Genomic DNA, 22,613 nt, shown 5'->3' with positions numbered 1-22,613 from the left:
GGCTGGCTATCATTTTACAGCATATATGTACAGCAAATGTCACTTGCATCTCAGAAACGGTGGTACAATGTAAGTTCTAGTTCTTAAAAGGTTTTAGCTAACCTTTATAGTAGCATACAGCTTGATTTGGATCAGTTTTCTGTAATAATAAATAATGAAAAATGACCTCCCGCCAGCATGGAAATCCAAATTTTTGTGGTTGAGAAACAAGTAATCAAGTTTACCTGGCCTAATGTGTCTATATACAACACGGCTAGTCACTAACTACTTAACGATAGCTTACATGGCTTCATGGTGATGACTTCAGCTACTATCTTGCTCACCAGTGATGTAACTTTCTACATACAGAAGCTTAATTTTATTATGAGGAAACCATCCACTCAAGTTCACCAAACATCACCATCCTTGAAGGAGTGTAGTCGAGGTGCCGGTTCACGTGCGCCATACACTTGTACAAAAAGTGCTTTGGTGAAAAATTAATTTAATAACTAACTACATGTATAGTATTTGACAAGTTTTCGATGATCTAGATTGAACAGCGACACGATCAACAACAGGTTAGCAATCTATATAACCTTCGTTGTGATGTGTGATCTTATGATTGCCGGCTACACACGTACCATAGATATATAATATCTATGACCATACCAGCGCAACATGGCTAGCTACGTAGTTGAGTACGTGCATGTGCATAGTGTGTAGCTACTGAACCGTATCCCCTCCAGATTTCTCGCACGCGCTAGCTAGCTAGAGGTCAAGTTCACTATAGTGGTGGCTAGTGTTTGAAGTCAGTTACGCGTGATGATGAATCAGCCTAACCTCGAGCCTAAGTCTGATAACGGCGATAGGGAACGGGGTAGTTACGTGATTGATTGATTGATTGATTGATTGATTAATTGCTACGTAGCTACAGTATCAGTAAGAAATCCGAGCCGAAAAAATCCTGAGGAAGTCGTCAATTTAGTCAAATCAGTTTTATCAGCCTGGCAAGAGAATAATTGTGCATACGAACGAGTATTAAAGTTAAGGTTAAGCTACTGATTTGGTTCATACTGACAAGTATTGCTTGGCAACCTGTGTATAACTGTGGCTGAAACGTCATAGTTCAGTATTATATTCACTTGTGAGGTTTGTAGACTAACTACCTGTATGTGGTGGGTTTGTGATTTGTAAACATTGAAACATGCATCACATCTCAGGGTTAGCTTAGGAATTAAGTGTGTGAATAGATCACTGAAGTGTATGTATGTGTTATGGTATTGGTTGAACTGTCAAGGTGAAGTATTGTAGCTGCTTTTATTGCAGATTGCTACAAAACTAATCAGTATTCACTGCTTACATGGTTTGGTTAGATGATCTAGAGTATAAAAATATTAATGGCACTTCTGAAGTTTAGATTATATTATAAAGTGCTTATACTAACTGATCTAGATATTAAAATGTGATAGCCAATAAAACCAATAAAGCTGTGGAGTTATTATTACAAATCAGTAGCTAGCTTTTGTATGGTAGTTCCTATGGTGATAACTTTGTCATACAATTGCTGTTATAACAAATTGGTAACCTAGGAGATATTTTTGATCCATTCACACCCTGTAGCTATAACTTTTTTTGTGATATATAGCTACAGGCTATATAGGTGGTATCTGTATACCTTTTTGGTATGTGAGCAAACTTTAATGATTATACAGAAACATTTTGCAAAATAAACTTTGTTTTATTAACTGCAGGAACAATGAGTGCACCATAAGAGTGGCACTTACACAAATTGTTCCAACAAGTGTCACCAAGTTAATTACTGTATTGTATTAATCCCACTAGGGCCTTATTGCTTGTAGGCAAATGCAGCAAACCGTGATCAATAATCTTGGCATTATTGCTCTGGTTGTGTATGCTCACAGTTCTGTAAACATATATATGTTTCTCCAAATTTAAATCCCAGACTTTTCCATTGCTATACAATCCTGGTCCGTTGATTGTAGAACAAACTATTTTGTTATCTACATGCGTACCACATGTACACATGTGTGATAACTGTAATTGCTTATGGAATCAGGCAAGTTGCTGTACCTGCAGAAAGTTCATATCTACAGTACAACTACATACCTTACTTCATTAACTGTCAACTTAACATATGTAATATATAAGTACGTCACCCTTGCCTTAATCCTTAATCATCCCTTACACTATGCAGGTTGCTGTATGAACTGTAGATTGTTGTGCTAGTCACAACATATTTGATTAATCCTCTAGGCTATGTAGTAGACTAGAAGTTGTGGTAGCCAATTATTGTAAATGTAAGAATGGAGGTTCAGCTATAGTAATCAGGAAAGTCAAATGGTTTAAAGTAACTTTTAATTTCTGGTTAAACAAATGAGTTGTTAATAAAAGATTAGCTGTGTGATTTTGCACATTGCTGTATCCACAAAGATTTAGAACATGTACTTGGGTGAATAAATGAATCAAACTTTATAGACCTTATTCATTTAGAACTGTAAGCGCCCTCTGATGTCATGCGAAGCCATACAAGGGTCCACATTCACCATGACGATAGTGTTTCGGACGCCATTTTGAGTTCTAAAACTGGGCAAGCACGACCGTTGCTATCATGTTACCATAGTTATGGTACTGCAAATGGCAAATTTGGCGGAGAATTGTGATGTTACCATGGTTTAGGTACTGCAAATGGCGAACATTGGCGGACAACTCCTTCACAACAGGTTATAAGCGCTACGAAATTAATTCAGTGAATAAGGTCTATAAAGAGCTTATAGTTACTTTATTTTAATTTTATTTCATTTTACATATGCAGATCTTCTGGTAAGTCACTAGAAATCTTACAACCTTGGAATACCACAGTCTGGATATTTTATCAGTTGCTGATGGCTCGATATAATTCAGTGATGATGATATTTGTGATAATGATGATGGGTTATGTCATCTTATCAGGTATGCTGATTTCTAATGAAATTTTAGTATCTGTAGACTGATATAGTTATTAGCAACAAAATTTCATAAAAGTGTGAACCCTTGGTGTGGTCAACAATTCCTTATGTTGAGTGCATAAAACTTTGTGCTAGTAAAGTTGCACTATGTGATCAGAAGTGACACTGTCACCATCATAACAATGATATGCCATCATAGTCTTATTTATAACTAAACTTTTTAAGTAGCATAGCTGAGGTATTCCGTATTAAAGTGGATAATTATTAATAATTCAGGGCTGCCTATAAAGACCAAATGTGGCTATCAGGCAAATTATGAACTACAGTATAGCAGCAGTATGGGCAGATCACACAGACTAGGAGTCCACAACAAGTTGGATCTTAGGGCATATTGCTTCAATTGTGTCTCTCCCCCCTGTGGGTGGATCCAACAGATTATAATTATTAAATTATGATCCAATAAGAATTGTCTTATCATTTCAAGTATTTTGCATACTTCCTATAGGTGGACAGAGTTGTATTGACAATCCTGATGTTAACCAGAAAGGGACTAATCTAATTCCTAGTGGTCGACAAGTGATTATTCCTAATATTAGATTTAATTGTACAGTCAGAATAACTCATATTGCAGTTAGCTTGGCATTTGGTGACTTAGGCAGTAATCCGCCAATGATACAGATATGGCGTCCTTTATTCCCTGGATCAACTGTGTACTCCAACCTTGGTCAAGTACGAATTCCAAGTGGAAAATTCAAAGCGTTCAATCATTTGTTTGTTAATTTGACAATTTCTAACAGTGATGACATTAATTTTGTACCTGGAGATGTGATAGGATATTATCAACCATTAAATGCAACACGACTAATATGGAGTATTGAGACTAGTGGATACACATCCTACAGTAACAATGTTAACAGTGCCCGTAATAGAATAGATATAAGCAATGTGGATAATGTAGAGACCAATCAACAACCACTAATAGAATTATCATTTGGTAAGAATTGTGTGAAATCAAAATGAATAGAATGCTATAATGTGCAGATCTGATAATGTGTTGCTATGCTAAAATAGTTGGGGGAACAGTACATAATTGAGCTTGCCAAGGCTTAAACTAAAGAACAATAGTGATTTTAGGTGTTAAAACAAATTTTGCCCCTGATCATGAAAATAACATCAGACACAACCACCATAGCTAACTGCTAGGTAAGATTCATTTAGTGTGCAACCATTTATGTATTGAATTGCTCTGCCTTTCAGATTCATTAATTGTACCTTTATTTACCCCTTGATGTAGTTTGGTTTAGTTGAAATTTCATTGACCATGATACGTGTAACATGATAATATAATGATTTGATATCCACAACTGTGGTAGGGTCATACTGTACCATGAACTTTAGTGAAATCAACCTGTAAGCATTTTCCATGGTAATTTTGTAGTAGTGTTAGTCTCATGTCAGGTAGTGAGACATTTAAATTAGAGTATAACTGTACATGTGTATAGTGATTTTAGTAACCGACACAAGCTCTAGCATTCTGATCTAGTAAATAGCCATACAATTTACTGAGATTCGGGTCAGTGGCTCTTACTTCTAGAACTGTATAGACTATTAGTGTTGTTACATCTTATTACATTTTAGACATTCGATGTGATGATCTATCAACACCACCCAATGGAGAGATAACATCATGTAGTTCTAGTAGAGTAGGAGTGAGTTATGAGGGAGACACTTGTAATTTCACATGTAACACTGGTTATGAGCTAACTGGTAGTGACACTAGGACCTGTCAGAGTAATGGGAGCTGGAGTGGTAGTGATGATGTGTGTAGAAAAGGTATATGATATAAAGTTTGTTGATAGATGTTTTTCATAATTGCAATTTTATAGTGACCTGTTCTGTATTAAATAAACCAAATAATGGAGCAATGGATTGTTCACTGGGAGATGATGGAGTTGCTTCGTACGAAGACACTTGTAATGTCACATGTAACACTGGTTATGAGCTAACTGGTAATCCTCAGAGAACATGTCAGTCTGATGGTAGCTGGAGTGGATCACCAGTGTCCTGTACCATCATGGAGTGTCCCTCATCATCACTACCAATGAACAGCATGTTGACTGAGTCTTGTAGTAGCACATATCAGTCAATGTGTGATCTGCAGTGTGAAGAAGGCTTTAATGGTAGTGGAGACCCATCATATGTGTGTGATGTGTTGAGTGATGGATCATCAGTAACTTGGGTGACTAGTGGAGAAGGATGGAGTTGTGAAAGAGGTGAGAACAAGTATTTGTATGTTATAGGTAAAGCATTGCCACTACTGCAGTTGCTGTATGCAAAATGTATAGGTTCTTAGAGGCATAACATAATAGAATGGCCAGGCACACATATAGCATTTTGCTGTGCCAAGCAGCTGTGGCGTTATCGTGTGATTATCATTAAAACACACGTGCAATATATATTCATTATCTAATTATGAAAGTGAACCTATTACATAGCATGCATGGCCTATTACATATGCATAATAGTCTTATGCCACTTAAGCTCATTAGAACTGCAGACAATCAAGTGGCCTGATTTCCATTCCTGTTTGTAACCGTGTCTGCATTCTGTGGCCTTCAGTGAATTCATTTGGAGGAACTGCAGTTGACACAGGCTCTGGTGAGGGCCAATCTCTTCCATCTGTCCTTTGATTCAAATGTTGTTTATTTTGTCTTATGGGTCCTGTGGGTGTAGAGACAATGTAGGATCTTGGATGGTTAGAGCTAGCCTGCATTCAACCAGGAACTGGTTCACATTCTGATGTCACCCAGACCGGGATGTCAATGTCCAAAGGTTTTTGATCTTTCACTCTGTGTTGTTGGTCGTATTGTTTCTTCTGTTGTAGATTGTACTCTCTGTCTCTTTCTTGAAAAGTAGTCAAATATGGCCAAGTAGGTTTAAGCTGCTCTGAAGCTTGAGGTGTTTCTGTTTTTTAACTTTTCTTCTCATAAGGTGAAAGTTTGCACCATGGTAGGAATGTCGCCCTGTAACTAAGTAGCCATATAAGGGTCTGTGGAATTGTTCAAAAGCCCTTTTACTGTCTGCACCATTCTCTACACCAACCCATTATTTTGGAGATACTTCGGACTGCTAGTGATTTGCATTAAGGAGTAGGACTCGGCAAACTGCTTCATTTCATTAGACACAAATTGAGGACCATTGTCACTGCAAAGGACAGATGGTATGCCACAGAGAGAGAAAATGGCCTTTAATGGTCGGAATATAAGCTACGAAAGTTGTGCTGGTTAGTTTGACTACCTCTGGGAACCTGGAAAAATAATCAACAACCAGTAAATAAGAAGTGCCATTCGGTTCAAATAGATCTGCTGCAACTGTTTCCCAAGGATGAACAGGTAAGGATGAGGTCATCAATGGTTCTTTGCGTGGTATAGCTATTTTGCAACACTGAGGACAACTTTGTATCAATGTTTCAATGTCTTTCGATGCTCCTGGCCACCAGACAGAAGTCACCAGTCTAAGTCGACATCCTCGGATCCCTTGATGACCTTGGTGAATTTTGGTGAGAATCTCTGTATGTAAGTGGCTTGGTATCACTAGGAGCTCATTGTGAAGACTAAACTGACCACGACATTTCCAGTAAACCATCAAGACTGTGGGCACCTTGTATTTACTTGGCCAACCATGTTTGCAGTAGTCAATGACTTTGCTACATGTTCTGTCTGCTGACTGAGCTTTGGCGAATATAGGGAGCCATTCATTGCTGGCAGGTAGCTGTGAAGTAATTGCTGATATGAAGTGTTCTACATCCTTGTGCAGTTCGATTGTATATTTGTCAGGTTGATTTGGTAGAGGGCTTCTAGAAAGGACATCAACAGTGTATAGGAACTTGCCAGGTGTGTGTTCAATAGAATAATCTAATCGCATGAGCCTTAATCTGAAGCGTAACACTCTGGGAGGAAGGTTATGTAAGCGTTTGTGGCCTAGTAATGGCTTGTGATCTGTCTCAATTGAAATTCTCCTTCCTAGAATGTACAGGGAGAATATTTCACATGCCCAAACTGTAGCTAGAGCCTCCTTTTCTATTTGAGCATAGCGCTGCTCTGCCTCTGTCATAGCTCATGAGGCATACACAACCGGGTGCCATACGTCATTCCTCTGTTGCAGAAGGACTGCTCCCCAAAGATGCATCAGCTGAGATCTTTGTAGGAATACTAGGGTCATATGTCATGAGAACAGCGGGTTGCATAAGTTCCTCCTTTATCTTAGTAAATGCTTCTTCTTGGGGTGGGCCCCATGACCACACTTGTTTACTATTGAGCAATTCTCGCAATGGCTTAGATATGGTGGCCAATCTAGGAGTGAACTTTCCCAATTGGTTAGCCATTCCCATATATCATCTTAGCTCAGTCACAGTAGTGGGAGATAGTATCTCTGCAATTTCTTTGTGTTTATCAGGATCAAGGAAGATGCCTTGCTTGCTTATTATGTGACCAAGAAAGGTAAGTTTGTCTTTCCAAAACTCACACTTCTTCGCATTGAGGGTGACTCCTGCCTGTTGGATCTGATTCATGATCATGTAGAATTGTTTGTTGTGCTCTACGCGATCTTTGCCAAAGGCTAAAATGTTATCCATCAAATAGAGGACTCCCTCAAGGCCTGCTAGTATGGCGCTCATTTGTTTCTGGAAAAACTCTCGCGCACTGGTAATCCCAAATGCGAGTTTGTTAAAACAGTAGTGACCAAATGGGGTTATAAATGTTGTGAGAAGCTTGGACTGTTCTGTGAGTGGAAATTACCAAAAGCCACTGTTCTCATCTAATTTGCTAGAGATGGTAGCTCCATTCAGTTGTGCAAGGATTTTGTCAACACGAGGTAAAGGATGGGTCTCCCGCAGCACACTTTCATTCAATGGTTTAAGATCTGCACAAATGCAGACCTTACCAGCCTTCTATGGGACAACTACCATTCTCGCACACCATGGTGTTGGTTGGTCTACTTTGGAAATTACATCCAGACTTTGCATATACTCTAACTCTGCTAGCTCCTTGGAATTGACACATGTCTGGTGGTAGACAGAGAAAATAGTTTGGCATCTGGCTTCAATTGTATGTCATATTTGTTCTGAAGTGTGCCTAAACCAGTGAAAAGTGAAGGAACTTCTGTTTTAGAGTGGCTTTATCACTTTGAATAGCATCCACTAGAACTATCAGGTGTAAATCTGTAATCATCAGCAAGACCACAGATTGTGCACTAGATTGCGAACAACATAGATGTCTGTTGAGCAGGATTTGTTCATGTATGACATCGTTGTGGTAATAGTACCAATGACATCTAAGGGGCGATTGTTGGGCCCTCTTAGCTGTTTCTGAGGTTTTTGTAAACAAGGGCTGCCAATGGATTGGTATGATTGTTCAGTTATTGCTGTAACCTCGGCACCTGTGTCCAACTTGAAGGAAACTTCCTTGTTGTCAACGAATAATTGTACATTCCAAAAACTTGGAAAAAATTGCTGAATCATCTCCAATAGTGCCCAGATAAAACGTCTCGGTATTTCCTTTGCTCAGGACTTCCTGTGATCTCTCAAAAACAATGTTTTTCTCACTTTCAAAAAGCTGTTGAACTTTTCAAGAATCTTGTTGTATTTCTTGACGTCTTCTTCGGAAATGTTTGTCGAAGTTAAAACGTCTGCTGCATCATCCCCCAGGCAGTACAACAGGTCACGTATTTGTCTGGTGTCTTCTCCGATAACCCGATGCTGTGTGGAACTGTTTGAATCTTTGTTTCTACTTCGGCCATTTGCTGGACATGACAGAGTTGAAGGTACTTGGAGGTTGTAATGGTAGATTACAAGTAGCCATGAGGTACAATATACACTTCTGACACCATGTGGCGGTATCACGTGATTATCATTAAAACACACGTAATATATATCTAATCCAAAACAGCCAAGCTGTAAAAAAGTGTGCGGCCCTCAGAAAGGCTATGGTGAAAAAGATGTGAAATCCAAGGTGGCGGCCAAGAAATGGCTGTGATGGTAGGTTAATGGTAAAAATTTTAATAACGACAATTCAGGTGAATTTTTGTGCCGCTTCACAAAATTTACCTGAATTGTCATTATTAAAATTTTTACCATTAACCTACCATCACAGCCATTTCTTGGCCGCCACCTTGGATTTCACATCTTTTTTCACCATAGCCTTTCTGAGGGCCGCACACTTTTTTACAGCTTGGCTGTTTTGGATTAGATTTCATTTCTTTTTGTATTTGTATACCCCAAAGCCGGCCTATGGCCAGCTTTGGGAATTTTTTAACCTATGTTTTTTTCTTTACTACAGGAAGAAGAAAAGATGAAGTAGATGCACTTTAAATATTTTATCAGTAAATGTACAAATTATATATACGTGACCGGATTTGCGAAAAGGGGTCTTCCACACATATCCAATTTACGAACTTTGGCAGTTCATAATGTCAGATAGGAAAATAGCATTGCCTTGAAATTTGGACAGTGATGAGTAACAACATAGGTTAATGCATGAACAAAATTTCAGGTTAGTATCTTCTTTGAGCACAAAGGTATGGTCATTCAAGTTCATAGAATTGGATGTGTGTGGAAGACCCTTTTTCGTAAATCCGGTCACATATACTACATATGTGACCGGATTTGCGAAAAGGGGCCTTCCACACATCCAATTTGCCAACTTTGACAATTGATAACTTCAGATTGGAAAGAGCTATTGCCTTGAAATTTGGGCAGTGGTGATTTCTTTGCAGCTGAACTCTCTACATGATGGTTTCTTTGTAGCTGAACTCTCTACAAGGTAATTTCTTCTAGCTGATCTCTCTACAGGGTGATTTGTTTGTATAGCTGAACTATCTACAAGGTAACTTCTTCTAGCTGATCTCTCTACAGGGTGATTTGTTTGTAGCTGAATTCTGTACAGGTGATTTGTTTGCAGCTGAGCTCTTTACGGTTTCTTTGTAGCTGAACTCTCTACAAAGTAACTTCTTCTAACTGATCTTTCTACAGGGTGATTTGTTTGTAGCTGAACTATCTACAAGGTAATTTCTTCTAGCTGATCTCTCTACAGGGTGATTTGTTTGTAGCTGAATTCTGTACAGGTGATTTGTTTGCAGCTGAGCTCTTTACAGAATGGTTTCTTTGTAGCTGAACTCTCTACAAAGTAACCTTTCTAGCTGATGTCTCTACAAGGTGACTAGTTTGTAGCTGAACTCTCTACATGGTGGTTTCTTTTTGTAACTGAACTTTCTACAAGGTGACTTCTTCTAGCTGATCTTTCAATAGGGTGGTTTGTTTGTAGCTTCACTCTCTACAAGGTAACTTCTTCTAGCTGATCTCTCTACAGGGTGATTTGTTTGTAGCTGAATTCTGTACAGGTGATTTGTTTGCAGCTGAGCTCTTTACGGTTTCTTTGTAGCTGAACTCTCTACAAAGTAACTTCTTCTAACTGATCTTTCTACAGGGTGATTTGTTTGTAGCTGAACTATCTACAAGGTAATTTCTTCTAGCTGATCTCTCTACAGGGTGATTTGTTTGTAGCTGAATTCTGTACAGGTGATTTGTTTGCAGCTGAGCTCTTTACAGAATGGTTTCTTTGTAGCTGAACTCTCTACAAAGTAACCTTTCTAGCTGATGTCTCTACAAGGTGACTAGTTTGTAGCTGAACTCTCTACATGGTGGTTTCTTTTTGTAACTGAACTTTCTACAAGGTGACTTCTTCTAGCTGATCTTTCAATAGGGTGGTTTGTTTGTAGCTTCACTCTCTACAAGGTAACTTCTTCTAGCTGATCTCTCTACAGGGAGATTTGTTTGTAGCTGAACTCTCTACAGGTGATTTGTTTGTAGCTGAATTCTGTACAGGTGATTTGTTTGCAGCTGAGCTCTTTACAGAATGGTTTCTTTGTAGCTGAACTCTCTACAAGGTAACTTTTCTAGCTGATGTCTCTACAAGGTGACTAGTTTGTAGCTGAACTCTCTACATGGTGGTTTCTTTTTGTAACTGAACTTTCTACAAGGTGACTTCTTCTAGCTGATCTTTCAATAGGGTGATTTGTTTGTAGCTTCACTCTCTACAAGGTAACTTCTTCTAGCTGATCTCTCTACAGGGTGATTTGTTTGTAGCTGAACTCTCTACAGGTGATTTGTTTGTAGCTGAATTCTGTACAGGTGATTTGTTTGCAGCTGAGCTCTTTACAGAATGGTTTCTTTGTAGCTGAACTCTCTACAAGGTAACTTTTCTAGCTGATGTCTCTACAAGGTGACTAGTTTGTAGCTGAACTCTCTACATGGTGGTTTCTTTTTGTAACTGAACTTTCTACAAGGTGACTTCTTCTAGCTGATCTTTCAATAGGGTGATTTGTTTGTAGCTTCACTCTCTACAAGGTAACTTCTTCTAGCTGATCTCTCTACAGGGTTTTTTGTTTGTAGCTGAACTCTCTACAGGTGATTTGTTTGTAGCTGAATTCTGTACAGGTGATTTGTTTGCAGCTGAGCTCTTTACAGAATGGTTTCTTTGTAGCTGAACTCTCTACAAGGTAACTTTTCTAGCTGATGTCTCTACAAGGTGACTAGTTTGTAGCTGAACTCTCTACATGGTGGTTTCTTTTTGTAACTGAACTTTCTACAAGGTGACTTCTTCTAGCTGATCTTTCAATAGGGTGATTTGTTTGTAGCTTCACTCTCTACAAGGTAACTTCTTCTAGCTGATCTCTCTACAGGGAGATTTGTTTGTAGCTGAACTCTCTACAGGTGATTTGTTTGTAGCTGAATTCTGTACAGGTGATTTGTTTGCAGCTGAGCTCTTTACAGAATGGTTTCTTTGTAGCTGAACTCTCTAAAAGGTAACTTCTTCTAACTGATCTTTCTACAGGGTGATTTGTTTGTAGCTGAACTATCTACATGGTAATATCTTCTAGCTGATCTCTCTACAGGGTGATTTGTTTGGAGCTGAATTCTGTACAGGTGATCTGTTTGCAGCTGAGCTCTTTACAGAATGGTTACTTTGTAGCTGAACTCTCTACAAGATAATTTCTTCTAGCTGATCTCTCTACAGGGAGATTTGTTTGTAGCTGAACTCTCTACAAGGTAACTTTTCTAGCTGATGTCTCTACAAGGTGGATAGTTTGTAGCTGAACTCTCTACATGGTGGTTTCTTTGTAACTGAAATTTCTACAAGGTGACTTCTTCTAGCTGATCTTTCAATAGGATGATTTGTTTGTAGCTTCACTCTCTACAAGGTAACTTCTTCTAGCTGATCTCTCTACAGGGAGATTTGTTTGAAGCTGAACTTTCTAAATGATGGTTTCTTTGTAGCTGAACTCTCTACAAGGTAATTTCTTCTAGCTGATCTCTCTACAGGGAGATTTGTTTGTAGCTGAACTCTCTACAGGTGATTTGTTTGAAGCTGAACTTTCTAAATGATGGTTTCTTTGTAGCTGAACTCTCTACAAGGTAATTTCTTCTAGCTGATCTCTCTACAGGATGATTTGTTTGAAGCTGAACTTTCTAAATGATGGTTTCTTTGTAGCTGAACTCTCTACAAGGTAATTTCTTCTAGCTGATCTCTCTACAGGGAGATTTGTTTGTAGCTGAACTATCTACAAGGTAACTTCTTCTAGCTGATCTCTCTACAGGGTGATTTGTTCATAGCTGAATTCTGTACAGGTGATTTGTTTGCAGCTGAGCTCTTTACAAAATGGTTTCTTTGTAGCTGAACTCTCTACAAGGTAACTTCTTCTAACTGATCTTTCTACAGGGCAATTTGTTTGTGGCAGAATTTTATACAGGGTGATTTCTTTGCAGCTGAACTCTCTACATGGTGGTTTCTTTGTAGCTGAACTCTCTACAAGGTAACTTCTTCTAGCTGATCTCGCTACAGGGTGATTTGTTTGTAGCTGAACGATCTACAAGGTAACTTCTTCTAGCTGATCTCTCTACAGGGTGGTTTCTTTGTAGTTGAACTCTCTACAAGATAACTTCTTCTTAGACTAGCTGATCTCTCTACAGGGTGATTTGGTTGTAGCTGAACAATCTACAAGGTAACTTCTTCTAGCTGATCTCTCTACAGGGTGGTTTCTTTGTAGCTGAACTCTCTAAAAGGTAACTTCTTCTAACTGATCTTTCTACAGGGCAATTTGTTTGTGGCTGCATTTTCTACAGGGTGATTTCTTTGCAGCTGAACTCTCTACATGGTGGTTTCTTTGTAGCTGAACTCTCCACATGGTGGTTTCTTTGTAGCTAAACTCTATACAAGGTAATTTTTTCTAGCTGAACTATCCATTTCCATAGTTGCATGAACTCCCTACAAGGTAACTTCTTCTAGCTGATCTCTCTACAGGGTGACTTGTGTGTAGCTGATCTCTATACAGGTTTCTTGTTTCTAGCTGATCTCTTGAATTCTCTTCAGGGTGACTGCTCTATTAGGATGCATGACTGCTCTATTAGAGTATCTCGATCTCGCACTTGCTGCACCAAGTTGGATTTCGTGTTATAACTCCGTGGCTTTAAGTCTGATTCTTCTACACCATTGATGAGCCTTTCTAAGATGATTACTCCATCTGTACAACGATTTTCAAAGCATTACCCGAAGCGGTTTATCTGGTAGGCGTGGCAAGCAGTCGTTATTTTTATTAGCTAATCTCGATTGCGTAATTGTTACACACTGCTGGTTTTTTCGTTGTATCTTCCTGTTTTTTAGCTCGATTTCTTTCAAACCACAAAAGGTTTGAGGTTCAATAGTTAACCTATTCACCCACCGATTTTCAGCTTCTTCCCATACGCGGTTTACCCTGTAGGCGTGACAACATATTGGTGTTAATTTTCGTGAATAATCGCTCATAACTCTTTGCCTGTTTATCGTATTCCAGCCAAAGTTGGTACCGAGATGCGCCTTTATATCCCCCTTCTGTGTGCCAAATTTCAAGGCAATAGGATATGGCGTTCGAGTTTTATAGCAATTTTTGTAAGTGTGCGACAAGAAAAATAAGAAGAAGAAGAAGAAGAAGAAGAAGAAAACGAAGAAACTGAGCCAATTTTTGAAGTCGCATATCTCGGGAACGCGCGAAGCGATTTCGCCCAAATTTGGAATGTGGAGTGCTGCAGTTGGGGGGAATGTCCACAGCAAAAATCGTCTTGTTTCATCAAGGAAGCACAGAGCTACGGAGGTGCGAAAATTGCGTTTTCTTTCTTCCTGTCAATATACTCACGGGTGTTACGCGCCGGCTTCTTGGGCCGCACGACACACTACCGTGTGTCTTGATTCATTATCTAATTATGAAAGTGAACCTATTACATGCATGGTCTATTACAGATTGCGTAAATACTATGCATAATGGTCTTATGCCACAGCAGCCTTGATTTACATATCTGACATGTACACATCTACAGACAGTCTGTACTTTTAATAGCATACAAAATGCAACAATGTGTATGAGCTGCATGTTAGGTATGATACTGTCAGAGTATAATGTATGCATTAATTTTAAACAGTTCAATGTTCCACATTATTCAACACTGACAATGGAACAATCAATTGTTTGCTGGGAGATGATGAAGTTCCTTCCTATGAAGACTCTTGTAATCTCACATGTAACACTGGTTATGAGCTAACTGGTAGTGACACTAGGACCTGTCAGAGTAATGGGAGATGGAGTGGTAGTGATGGTGTATGTAGAAGAGGTAAATTAAATACACATGTATTTGAATACATATATTCAAGGGATAAGAGACAAGATGCTATCATGATTGCAGTTTCACTCGAAGACAAAAGGTGTACATTTATAAAATGACACCTCTGATCTTTAGTTGAGGACAATGTATATATGTACAGTAGGTATTCTCAAATGTGTTTCTGAATGCTGCATTACCAGCAGCTATAAGCTTGCTGAATCCCAGACTGTGTGGCTTCTCAGGCACTTGCCTATGGACTGCAAGTTTTTTGTGGATCTACATAGCTACCACCTGGTCTGATATATTTTTCAGAGTTTTAGTTTTAAGTATCTGACTCCCTGCAGCAACACAGACTTTCTTGCAGGTCCCTAGTGAAATAGTGGAGAAAAATATTAGCAGTACTAACCACATGTGTCAAACAGCAAATTAGTATTTAAGCCATGTATGTCAAGACATACACTGTCATGTAGCTCAAGAGCCGGTGTGCCACACAGTGGGTATATTGACAAGAAGAAATAAAACACAATTTTTATACATATGTAGCTCGCAATTCCTTAACTGATTGGAACCACTTTTGCTGTAAATGTGCCCACCTGGTAGGGTAGTCCACATAGCAAATTTGAAGGTGATATCTATGCCGCAACAACCAAGCTGTGAAGAGAGGGTGTGACTATCCAAAAAATGTGAAGAAATGTGAAACCAAAGGTAATTTAATGGCTATCATCATTAAAATGATTGGCATTTTGGTGATTTCATAACTTTTTAACTCTAGTCTTTTTGGAGGACTGCACCGTTTTTCACAGCTTGACTGTTACAGATACACCTGTACTGACAAATTAATTGTTAGTGGCCCTCTAAAAATATTGTTTTGTGGCACCATCTTATTGTCTAGTTGCTGCTACAGAACCTTATGTGATTTAATGTCTTACTACAGTGTGTAACATTAATTGTATTATTATATTATTTCAATAGTCACTCCAGTTGGTGATGATGGTGGAGGATCAGGCTCTTCCAGTGGTGGTGGTGCTATTGTTGGTGGAGTAGTAGGAGTAGTTGTATGCATCATAGCTGTTGTGATAGTTGTACTTGTGGTGATATTTATTGTGAAAAGATCACAGTTGAGGAAAAAATATCCTACTGACAACAACAAAGATTCAACTAAAGGTATATCATGTATACAGTAAATCAATTACATAAAAGGAATTTTATTTGAGTAGAAACATTTATTAATGCTTAGTACATACACATGCATGAATTTGGGTACACGGTGCACACACAAACACACACACACACACACATACACACACACACATAGGTACTAACACATAGTACTACAGGTTGGCTTGTGCCTACATAGCTAACTATATACCTATGTCTCAAGTAGGGACCAGTCTATTTTGCTTTTTTTTCTACCTATTTTTCTTTCCAGCAATTCTTTTATTTTTCACCTATTATGCTCCATATTTTGCTCAAGAATTATAAATTTTGCTCAGCACTGATCTTTGTTAATTGAATATTTCCAATTGCAAAGCTACAGTTTTGCCTTAAAGTGACTGTTCTATTAGAGTATCTCGATCAGAAATTACTTCTAACATGTAAAGCAAGAAGCCAGCTAATATTGTTTAACATGTGTGACTGTTTTATTAGGGTACCTCGATTGTCACTTGTTGTTCCTGTAACAATTAGCTATGCATTGTCGATATTTTAGCGTGTCTGACTGTTCTATTAGAGTATCTCGATCTTTTGTGCAATCTTTATGTCCACTTCACAAAAATTGCACCTATTATGCCAGCATTTTGCTCATTGCTTTTACCCAACCATTATGCCAAAAATTTTGCTGGCGAAATCGACGGGTCCCTAGTCTCAAGCTACGTAGCAGGTCTTGTGTAAATAGCACAGTATATTATGTACATTTCTATGTTGTTCTAACATTTTTATATTCAGCAGGTATTCAAGATTCAGAAAACGTTGATGCTATTGATAATGCAATGTATGATACTGTGATACTGGCACCTCCTCCTAAGGTATTGTACATTTCATGTGTATATTCAGTAGCATCAAAGAAGTCAACACATGTGTTCTATTCAATCATTTTTGTATTCATGTTTTCATGTTGAAACATGTTCAGTATATACATGCTCCTCCTTTCTATTTTTACACTACTCAAATTGACCTAATACTAAATGAATCTTTTATAGCCTCATAACTCACTTGTTTTATAAAAGGACTTTCAGATAAAGCGTTGCATCATTTAGAAGGCTTCAAAATAGTATTTATAGTAGAGTAGTGGAAATTGTAAAGGTAAAAACAGGTTATTTTGAAGAATAACACCCAGCTAGCATTAACTGTATCATATCACTAGTCACACCTAGTGGTAAAATGTTGCCACTTGTAAAATGCTTGGACTATAATTAGAAATATCGTGGTTGCAAAATACTTCTGCAAGGCCGGAGAAAGCTATTTGCTTTTGGCTGGCCAGATCAAGAGAAAGCAATTGAAATAATGTTACTTCTAATACTCTAGCAGTGCAGTATAGTATAACAGTGTAGTCATGATTGACTACACTATTAGAGTAACTGTGACTGTTCTATTAGAAAGTTCAAATAGTGATTTTCCAGCAAATACTGGAGCAGCCTGGCTTTTTTACCAATATTACATTTACTACACTATTGGTAAACTGGCTTGCTAACTTGAGAGAGAGAGAGATTGCTATATATTATTCTTTTTGGGTCAACTACAACAAACTAGCTACAACCTACTTACTACCTAGTGAATTAGCAGAAATTGAAATCCACACAAAACAGCCAAGTTGTGAAAAATGGCATGGTATAAAAGCCAAGTTGAAAAGAGTTCTGAAATGTGGTGGCCAAGAAATGGCTGCAGTGATGTTAATGATGCACACAGCCATTATTAAAATTCATTAACATCATTGCAGCCATTCTTGGCCGCCACCTTTGATTTCAGAACTTTTTTCATCCAGGCTTTTAGGCCATACCATTCTTTCACGGTTCGGTTTTTTGATATGGATATGTATTATAAGTACATACAAGCTAGCAGAGTGAAGAATTTTTGTTGCTTTACTTGTGATAATGTAGTATGGAGTATAATGAAGTGACCATGAATGAATGTTTCACTGACATCCAAGCACTCATAAATACATACAGTACAAAATACTATAAGTCTATAACATAATTACTAATTCTGCTAATTTAGCAGTGATACTCTCATTATATTTGCAGCCTGCTTCAGAGTGTAAGAGCCTTGATTCACCTAAATATGAAGTTTTAGAGAAGATATTTCCTAGTATGGATGGAATCTATGAAATGGCCCGACCATATGAATTGCCTGTGTCAGTGTTTGAAATGTCTGGTCCTTCACCATATGCAATAGTAGACTGCACCTCATTGGAAGTTGAGCAGCTAATTTATGATACACCATTTGAAGATGAAGATAGTTATGGACCTATTTACTATGAACCACCTTTAAAATTAAACAAAATATATGAAGAATTTGAAGGGAAAAGATTTCGTAAACTCTATCATCATGAAATAAGGTTTGTAAATGCAAAGATGTATTACATGTGCCTATGTTAATACTGATTCTATGGCTTTCCATTAGTATCTGTCATTATTATATCATGGCCATTAAATTTTGCTTTAAGTATGGTAGTTATCATACAACATGTAGATAGACAGCAATTATGTCACTGCAAAAAATAGAGGTATATACTGTAATTCACTTTATTTTCATGCAAAAATAAATTTTTATGTAAATATATATACTTTCGTATGATTTACATGAATGACTGCTCTATTAGAGTAGTTTAATCTTATGTAAAATTTTTGTGTAAGAAATTTTCATACAAGTTTTGCATACAAAATTATTTACAATGAAAAAAGTAAATTATGGTAAAGTTACTTATGTAGTTTTAGTTGGAGAACATCTAGTGTGTGGCTTAGATGTACGTATGCCACATTTTGTGATTACAGTAGTATAATGTGATATATTACAAAAAAGGAAAGTAATTGTAATGGTCTTTTGGCTCTACATACAAATATGTGCATAAACATATTTCACATTTACAAACTACAGGAACCTGGAGCAATTGGGTGCAGGTGAATTTGGAGTGGTCACTCATGCCATGTGGAAATCATCAATTGACCAAGAAACAGAAGTTGCAGTGAAAACATTAAACATTGATGCTAATGATAAGGACAAACTACGATTCCTCCAGGAAGCTGCCATAATGTGCCAGTTTGATCATGAGAATGTGATCAAGCTGTATGGTGTGGTGACAGAAGCTCCTGCCATGATTGTGTTGGAGTATATGTCTCGTGGAGATCTGAAAAATATGCTGATAGACCTTCGTCATTTGTAAGTAAATGACCATGTAGTAGCATTATTTCAAGACTCATGATAGTGAGTTGAGTGGCCAATAAAGTAGTAAAAAGCACTGAGCACGAGCCACTACTTTGAGAGTTATCCACAAGTAGTATGCAATCCTCACCACAATTCACATTATTTTAACACCTTAATTCATAGATGTACAGCAAGCTTTCAACTTGATATCGTACACAAACAATACATGTAACTCATACTTAGTTACTTAGTCACTTACCTAAACAGCTTGGTTGTACATAGTGGGCATTCCATGAAAGTAAAACTAACTAGCAACTGATAGAGTTGATCTCTGGAAGCAGCCAAGGATGTAAGTGTTAACTGATACAACAACCAAAGTTTTAACGTGACCAAATCAATCAGTTGTTTAACAATTTAGCTATATAAACAATAACTCAAGTCTGTAAATCATAAGTTATCCTAATGAAGCTGTCAACTTCATTGATCTATCTGCAATTAATATAACATATATAGAAATACTCTAAACAATTTAAACAAGTATAAGGAAAAGTTAGGAATTTTAGTTTGATTAGGAATCATAGAAAAAGTAGGGAGGTTGCCTACACTTGCAGATATACAAGTGAACATTTAATCTCTACTTCAGTCTATACCAATGGCTGAATTAGGGATTAAATGTCCACTAGTATGTGTAGGCGACCTCCCCAATTTCCCTACATTTTTCTGTGATCTCTAATTGAAATTAAAATTCCTAAAGTTTCCGTGTACTTGTTTTTTTAAACTTTTTTGTAACATAACTATGGCTGGTGAAACCTCCATGATCCCTAATATACAGTACTACTGTACTGTATGATATCAAACAATATATAACTAGTTAAAATTTTTTAATACATTTCATGATTTCTTTGATGTGCTCACCAGCTTTAAAAATTGAGTATGAAATTTTGTGCTAAATTTTCAATCATATTAATGTGTGTTTATATTTTGACTATGCAGAAATGAGGCCACTACACACATGAGGATGCCAGTAGCTTTGTTAAAATTTTGTAATGAGATTGCAGCAGGAATGACCTACCTTAGTGGTAAAAGATTTGTACACAGAGACTTGGCAGCTAGAAATATCCTGGTGTCTGATAAATGCACATGCAAGGTACGTTTGTATGATTGAGTAACTAAGTGTTATTATAAAAACTAACTTGTAATCATCAGATTGCTGACTTTGGAATGTCTCGTGATCTACTTAACCAAAACTACTACTTAATATCAGGTGGGAAGATACCAGTAAAGTGGACAGCTCCTGAGGTATTCATTTCATTGTATAATATTAAGTGTTAAGATTGGGATACCCTTTGTCTGTATAGGCACTTCACTACAGGAGATACTCAATCCAAAGTGATGTATGGAGTTATGGATGTGTGGTATATGAAATATGGAGTTTGGGGTATAAACCATTTAAAAGCTTGTCTACTATTGAAGTTAGTCAAGATCACTACTTGTTATAGACTAAAGTAATTTGGTTTAATTTAGATACTAGAGAAGATTGACAATGGCTATAGGCTACCACCTCCTCCTGGGTGTCCAAGAGCATTCTATAGAATGATGATAAAGTGTTGGTATGTGACAGTACAACATTATACAATATTCTATGAGAAAGCAACCACCTAATGAATGCATACAACAGATCAGCATTTAGGCACTGTGCCTCACTGCATCTGCCTTACAACTGTGTACCCAATGACTCAATGACAGTATTAAGAGCTGTATATATGGGCATTTGGTTGTCTTTCCCACTTTCCCTCTTTTAACCAGACAAGGAGGCTTCATAAATTTAGAATGCAGATATCCTCTGGTATAGGGATATGACCTATTGTTTTGATAGGGTGTAGTTTGTGCCCAGTGTTCCTCAAACACTGGCCATTGCATAATATTATGAGTTTGAAAAAGTAGGTAAAGTTTATATTCGCACATGCTCAGGTTTTGTAGGCCCTGTCACCTAATGGAACCTTAGGAGAACAACTTTTAGATGCAAAATTGTACACTTGTTCATTTGCATCCTGCCACCTTCTCTCTACAGTAGAATAAGTCTGATTCTAAAACATGCAAGCAACAAATTAATTTATTAGTTAACACTGAAAATACTACCAGCAACACTTGAATGTATTGTTTTCTTTGTAGGCATCCTGATCCAAGATCAAGACCACAGTTTGGACAGATCACAAAGTTACTAGCTGGTAATGGTAACTACCTGTTGGGTTGGTCTGATGAGGATAAACAAGTTGCTAGTGAAGATGGTATAAAGTTGGGAGCTCCTTTGGAATGTGCTAAGGACCTTTACAATGACCTACAGTATAAGTACAGACAAATATAAATAACTTTATTTACTTATTCCACTTTCAATGTAAATTTTAACCTAATACATTTTGTACATGAGCTTGATAATAAAAAAAACAACATGATGAATAGTGTTTTACTTGATACATTTATGTATGTGAATTTGTACATGGACCTGATCGAGTAGGCACCAGCTGGTTACACTGGCATAACTTTGAGTATAATAGGTGCTGTGAAACATCAGGTACAATGCTAGCATAATGCCATACTGTAAATTTTTATCAGTGAGAAATGCATAAAAAGATCAAATTAAAGCTGCTCTATTTATATATGGTCTCACGTAGCCATACACTACTTTGCTTCCACAGACAGTGGCTAGCCATCCCCTTGATTACTAGCACTAGGACTATGTATGTATATGATATTGCTGCCTCAGTAATCATTGCAAAGGGTGCAAGAATCTACTACGAATGACTATTAAGGAGAGATGCGTGAAGAACATGCAGTGACGGATCCAAATATTTAATGGAATTATGGAAGTATATTATGGTAATTATAGTCATAGCTATAGTTATAACATGTGATACTATACTCTATCACTGATTTGCTGTTAAGTCTTGTCATTTAGGTAACTTGCATACATACAGAAGGATTATGAATATAATGCAGTATGTTAAAAAACTATATAAAAGATTAAGAAACACTAGCTGTGGTGCTTGCTTAGTATGTAGAAGGTTCTGAACAAACAGTTAGAAATTTTTGCAATAGAAGGGAGATAAAATGAGAATCTTGACTACTAAACGTTACTGTAAATACCTACATTGTGCGACATTTTTTTTGTAATTAGACTCAATCTGTTGTTTATAAGTTGTCAAATGTAAAAATTAATTAACTAGCAAGTTGTGAAATGTGAATACATCAGGAGAGCTTTTTGGCACATTTCAGTAAAACCATACCTTAAGAATGAACTACTGTAAAAATAGTTACCGTTGATCTTATGTGCCTGTTCATTCTGAAACAATATTTAAAAAACAATATTTCTTAAATTTAGACCAATCGCATGCTTGTTCCAAATATGACAGGAGAAAACAAACAATATGTCATGATCTTCTCTTCTCAGTGGCTACATCTCAATTAAGAGCACATTTTCAAAATGCATCTATAACAGTGTGACAACCTATATACTTACATGGTTTCAACTAAGGTCTGCATACTTTTCAATTTCAAGCCAAGTGCATAAGATTAGTGATTGTTTATACACACAGTATCTGTTGTGCTCTAGGGCTCTTGCTCAC

General features: G+C 37.4%; 1 protein-coding gene across 2 annotated transcripts; it reads left to right on the top strand.

The window, feature by feature from the left end:
- Positions 1–362: 362 nt before the first annotated feature.
- LOC136251272 (uncharacterized) lies at positions 363–21,456 on the top strand. 2 transcript variants are annotated; one of them, XM_066043700.1, is made up of 15 exons: positions 363–557; positions 2,813–2,949; positions 3,451–3,939; positions 4,584–4,778; positions 4,832–5,218; positions 14,452–14,640; positions 15,604–15,795; positions 16,579–16,655; positions 17,871–18,184; positions 18,724–19,005; positions 19,984–20,137; positions 20,197–20,289; positions 20,349–20,462; positions 20,515–20,600; positions 21,163–21,456. In XM_066043700.1, exons 2-15 carry the CDS (start codon positions 2,883–2,885, stop codon positions 21,353–21,355), a joined length of 2,832 nt encoding a protein of 943 aa, XP_065899772.1. In that variant the 5' UTR covers positions 363–557; positions 2,813–2,882; the 3' UTR covers positions 21,356–21,456. The 2 variants fall into 2 exon arrangements, with proteins under 2 accessions (XP_065899772.1, XP_065899771.1); XM_066043699.1 differs by having other exon boundaries at positions 364–557; positions 16,576–16,655.
- Positions 21,457–22,613: the final 1,157 nt, after the last annotated feature.

This window comes from Dysidea avara, chromosome 3 (assembly GCF_963678975.1).
Source record: "Dysidea avara chromosome 3, odDysAvar1.4, whole genome shotgun sequence".
Classification (NCBI taxonomy): Eukaryota; Metazoa; Porifera; class Demospongiae; order Dictyoceratida; family Dysideidae; genus Dysidea; species Dysidea avara.
This window is presented reverse-complemented; position numbering and strand designations above follow the sequence as displayed.

Coding starts and splice junctions, on each gene's coding strand:
- LOC136251272 (XM_066043699.1), top strand. CDS start 2,883: ATGGCTCGATATAATTCAGTGATGATGATATTTGTGATAATGATGATG. Junction 5,219..14,451: donor AGGATGGAGTTGTGAAAGAG/GTGAGAACAAGT, acceptor AATTTTAAACAG/TTCAATGTTCCACATTATTC. Junction 20,290..20,348: donor TAAAGTGGACAGCTCCTGAG/GTATTCATTTCA, acceptor TTGTCTGTATAG/GCACTTCACTACAGGAGATA.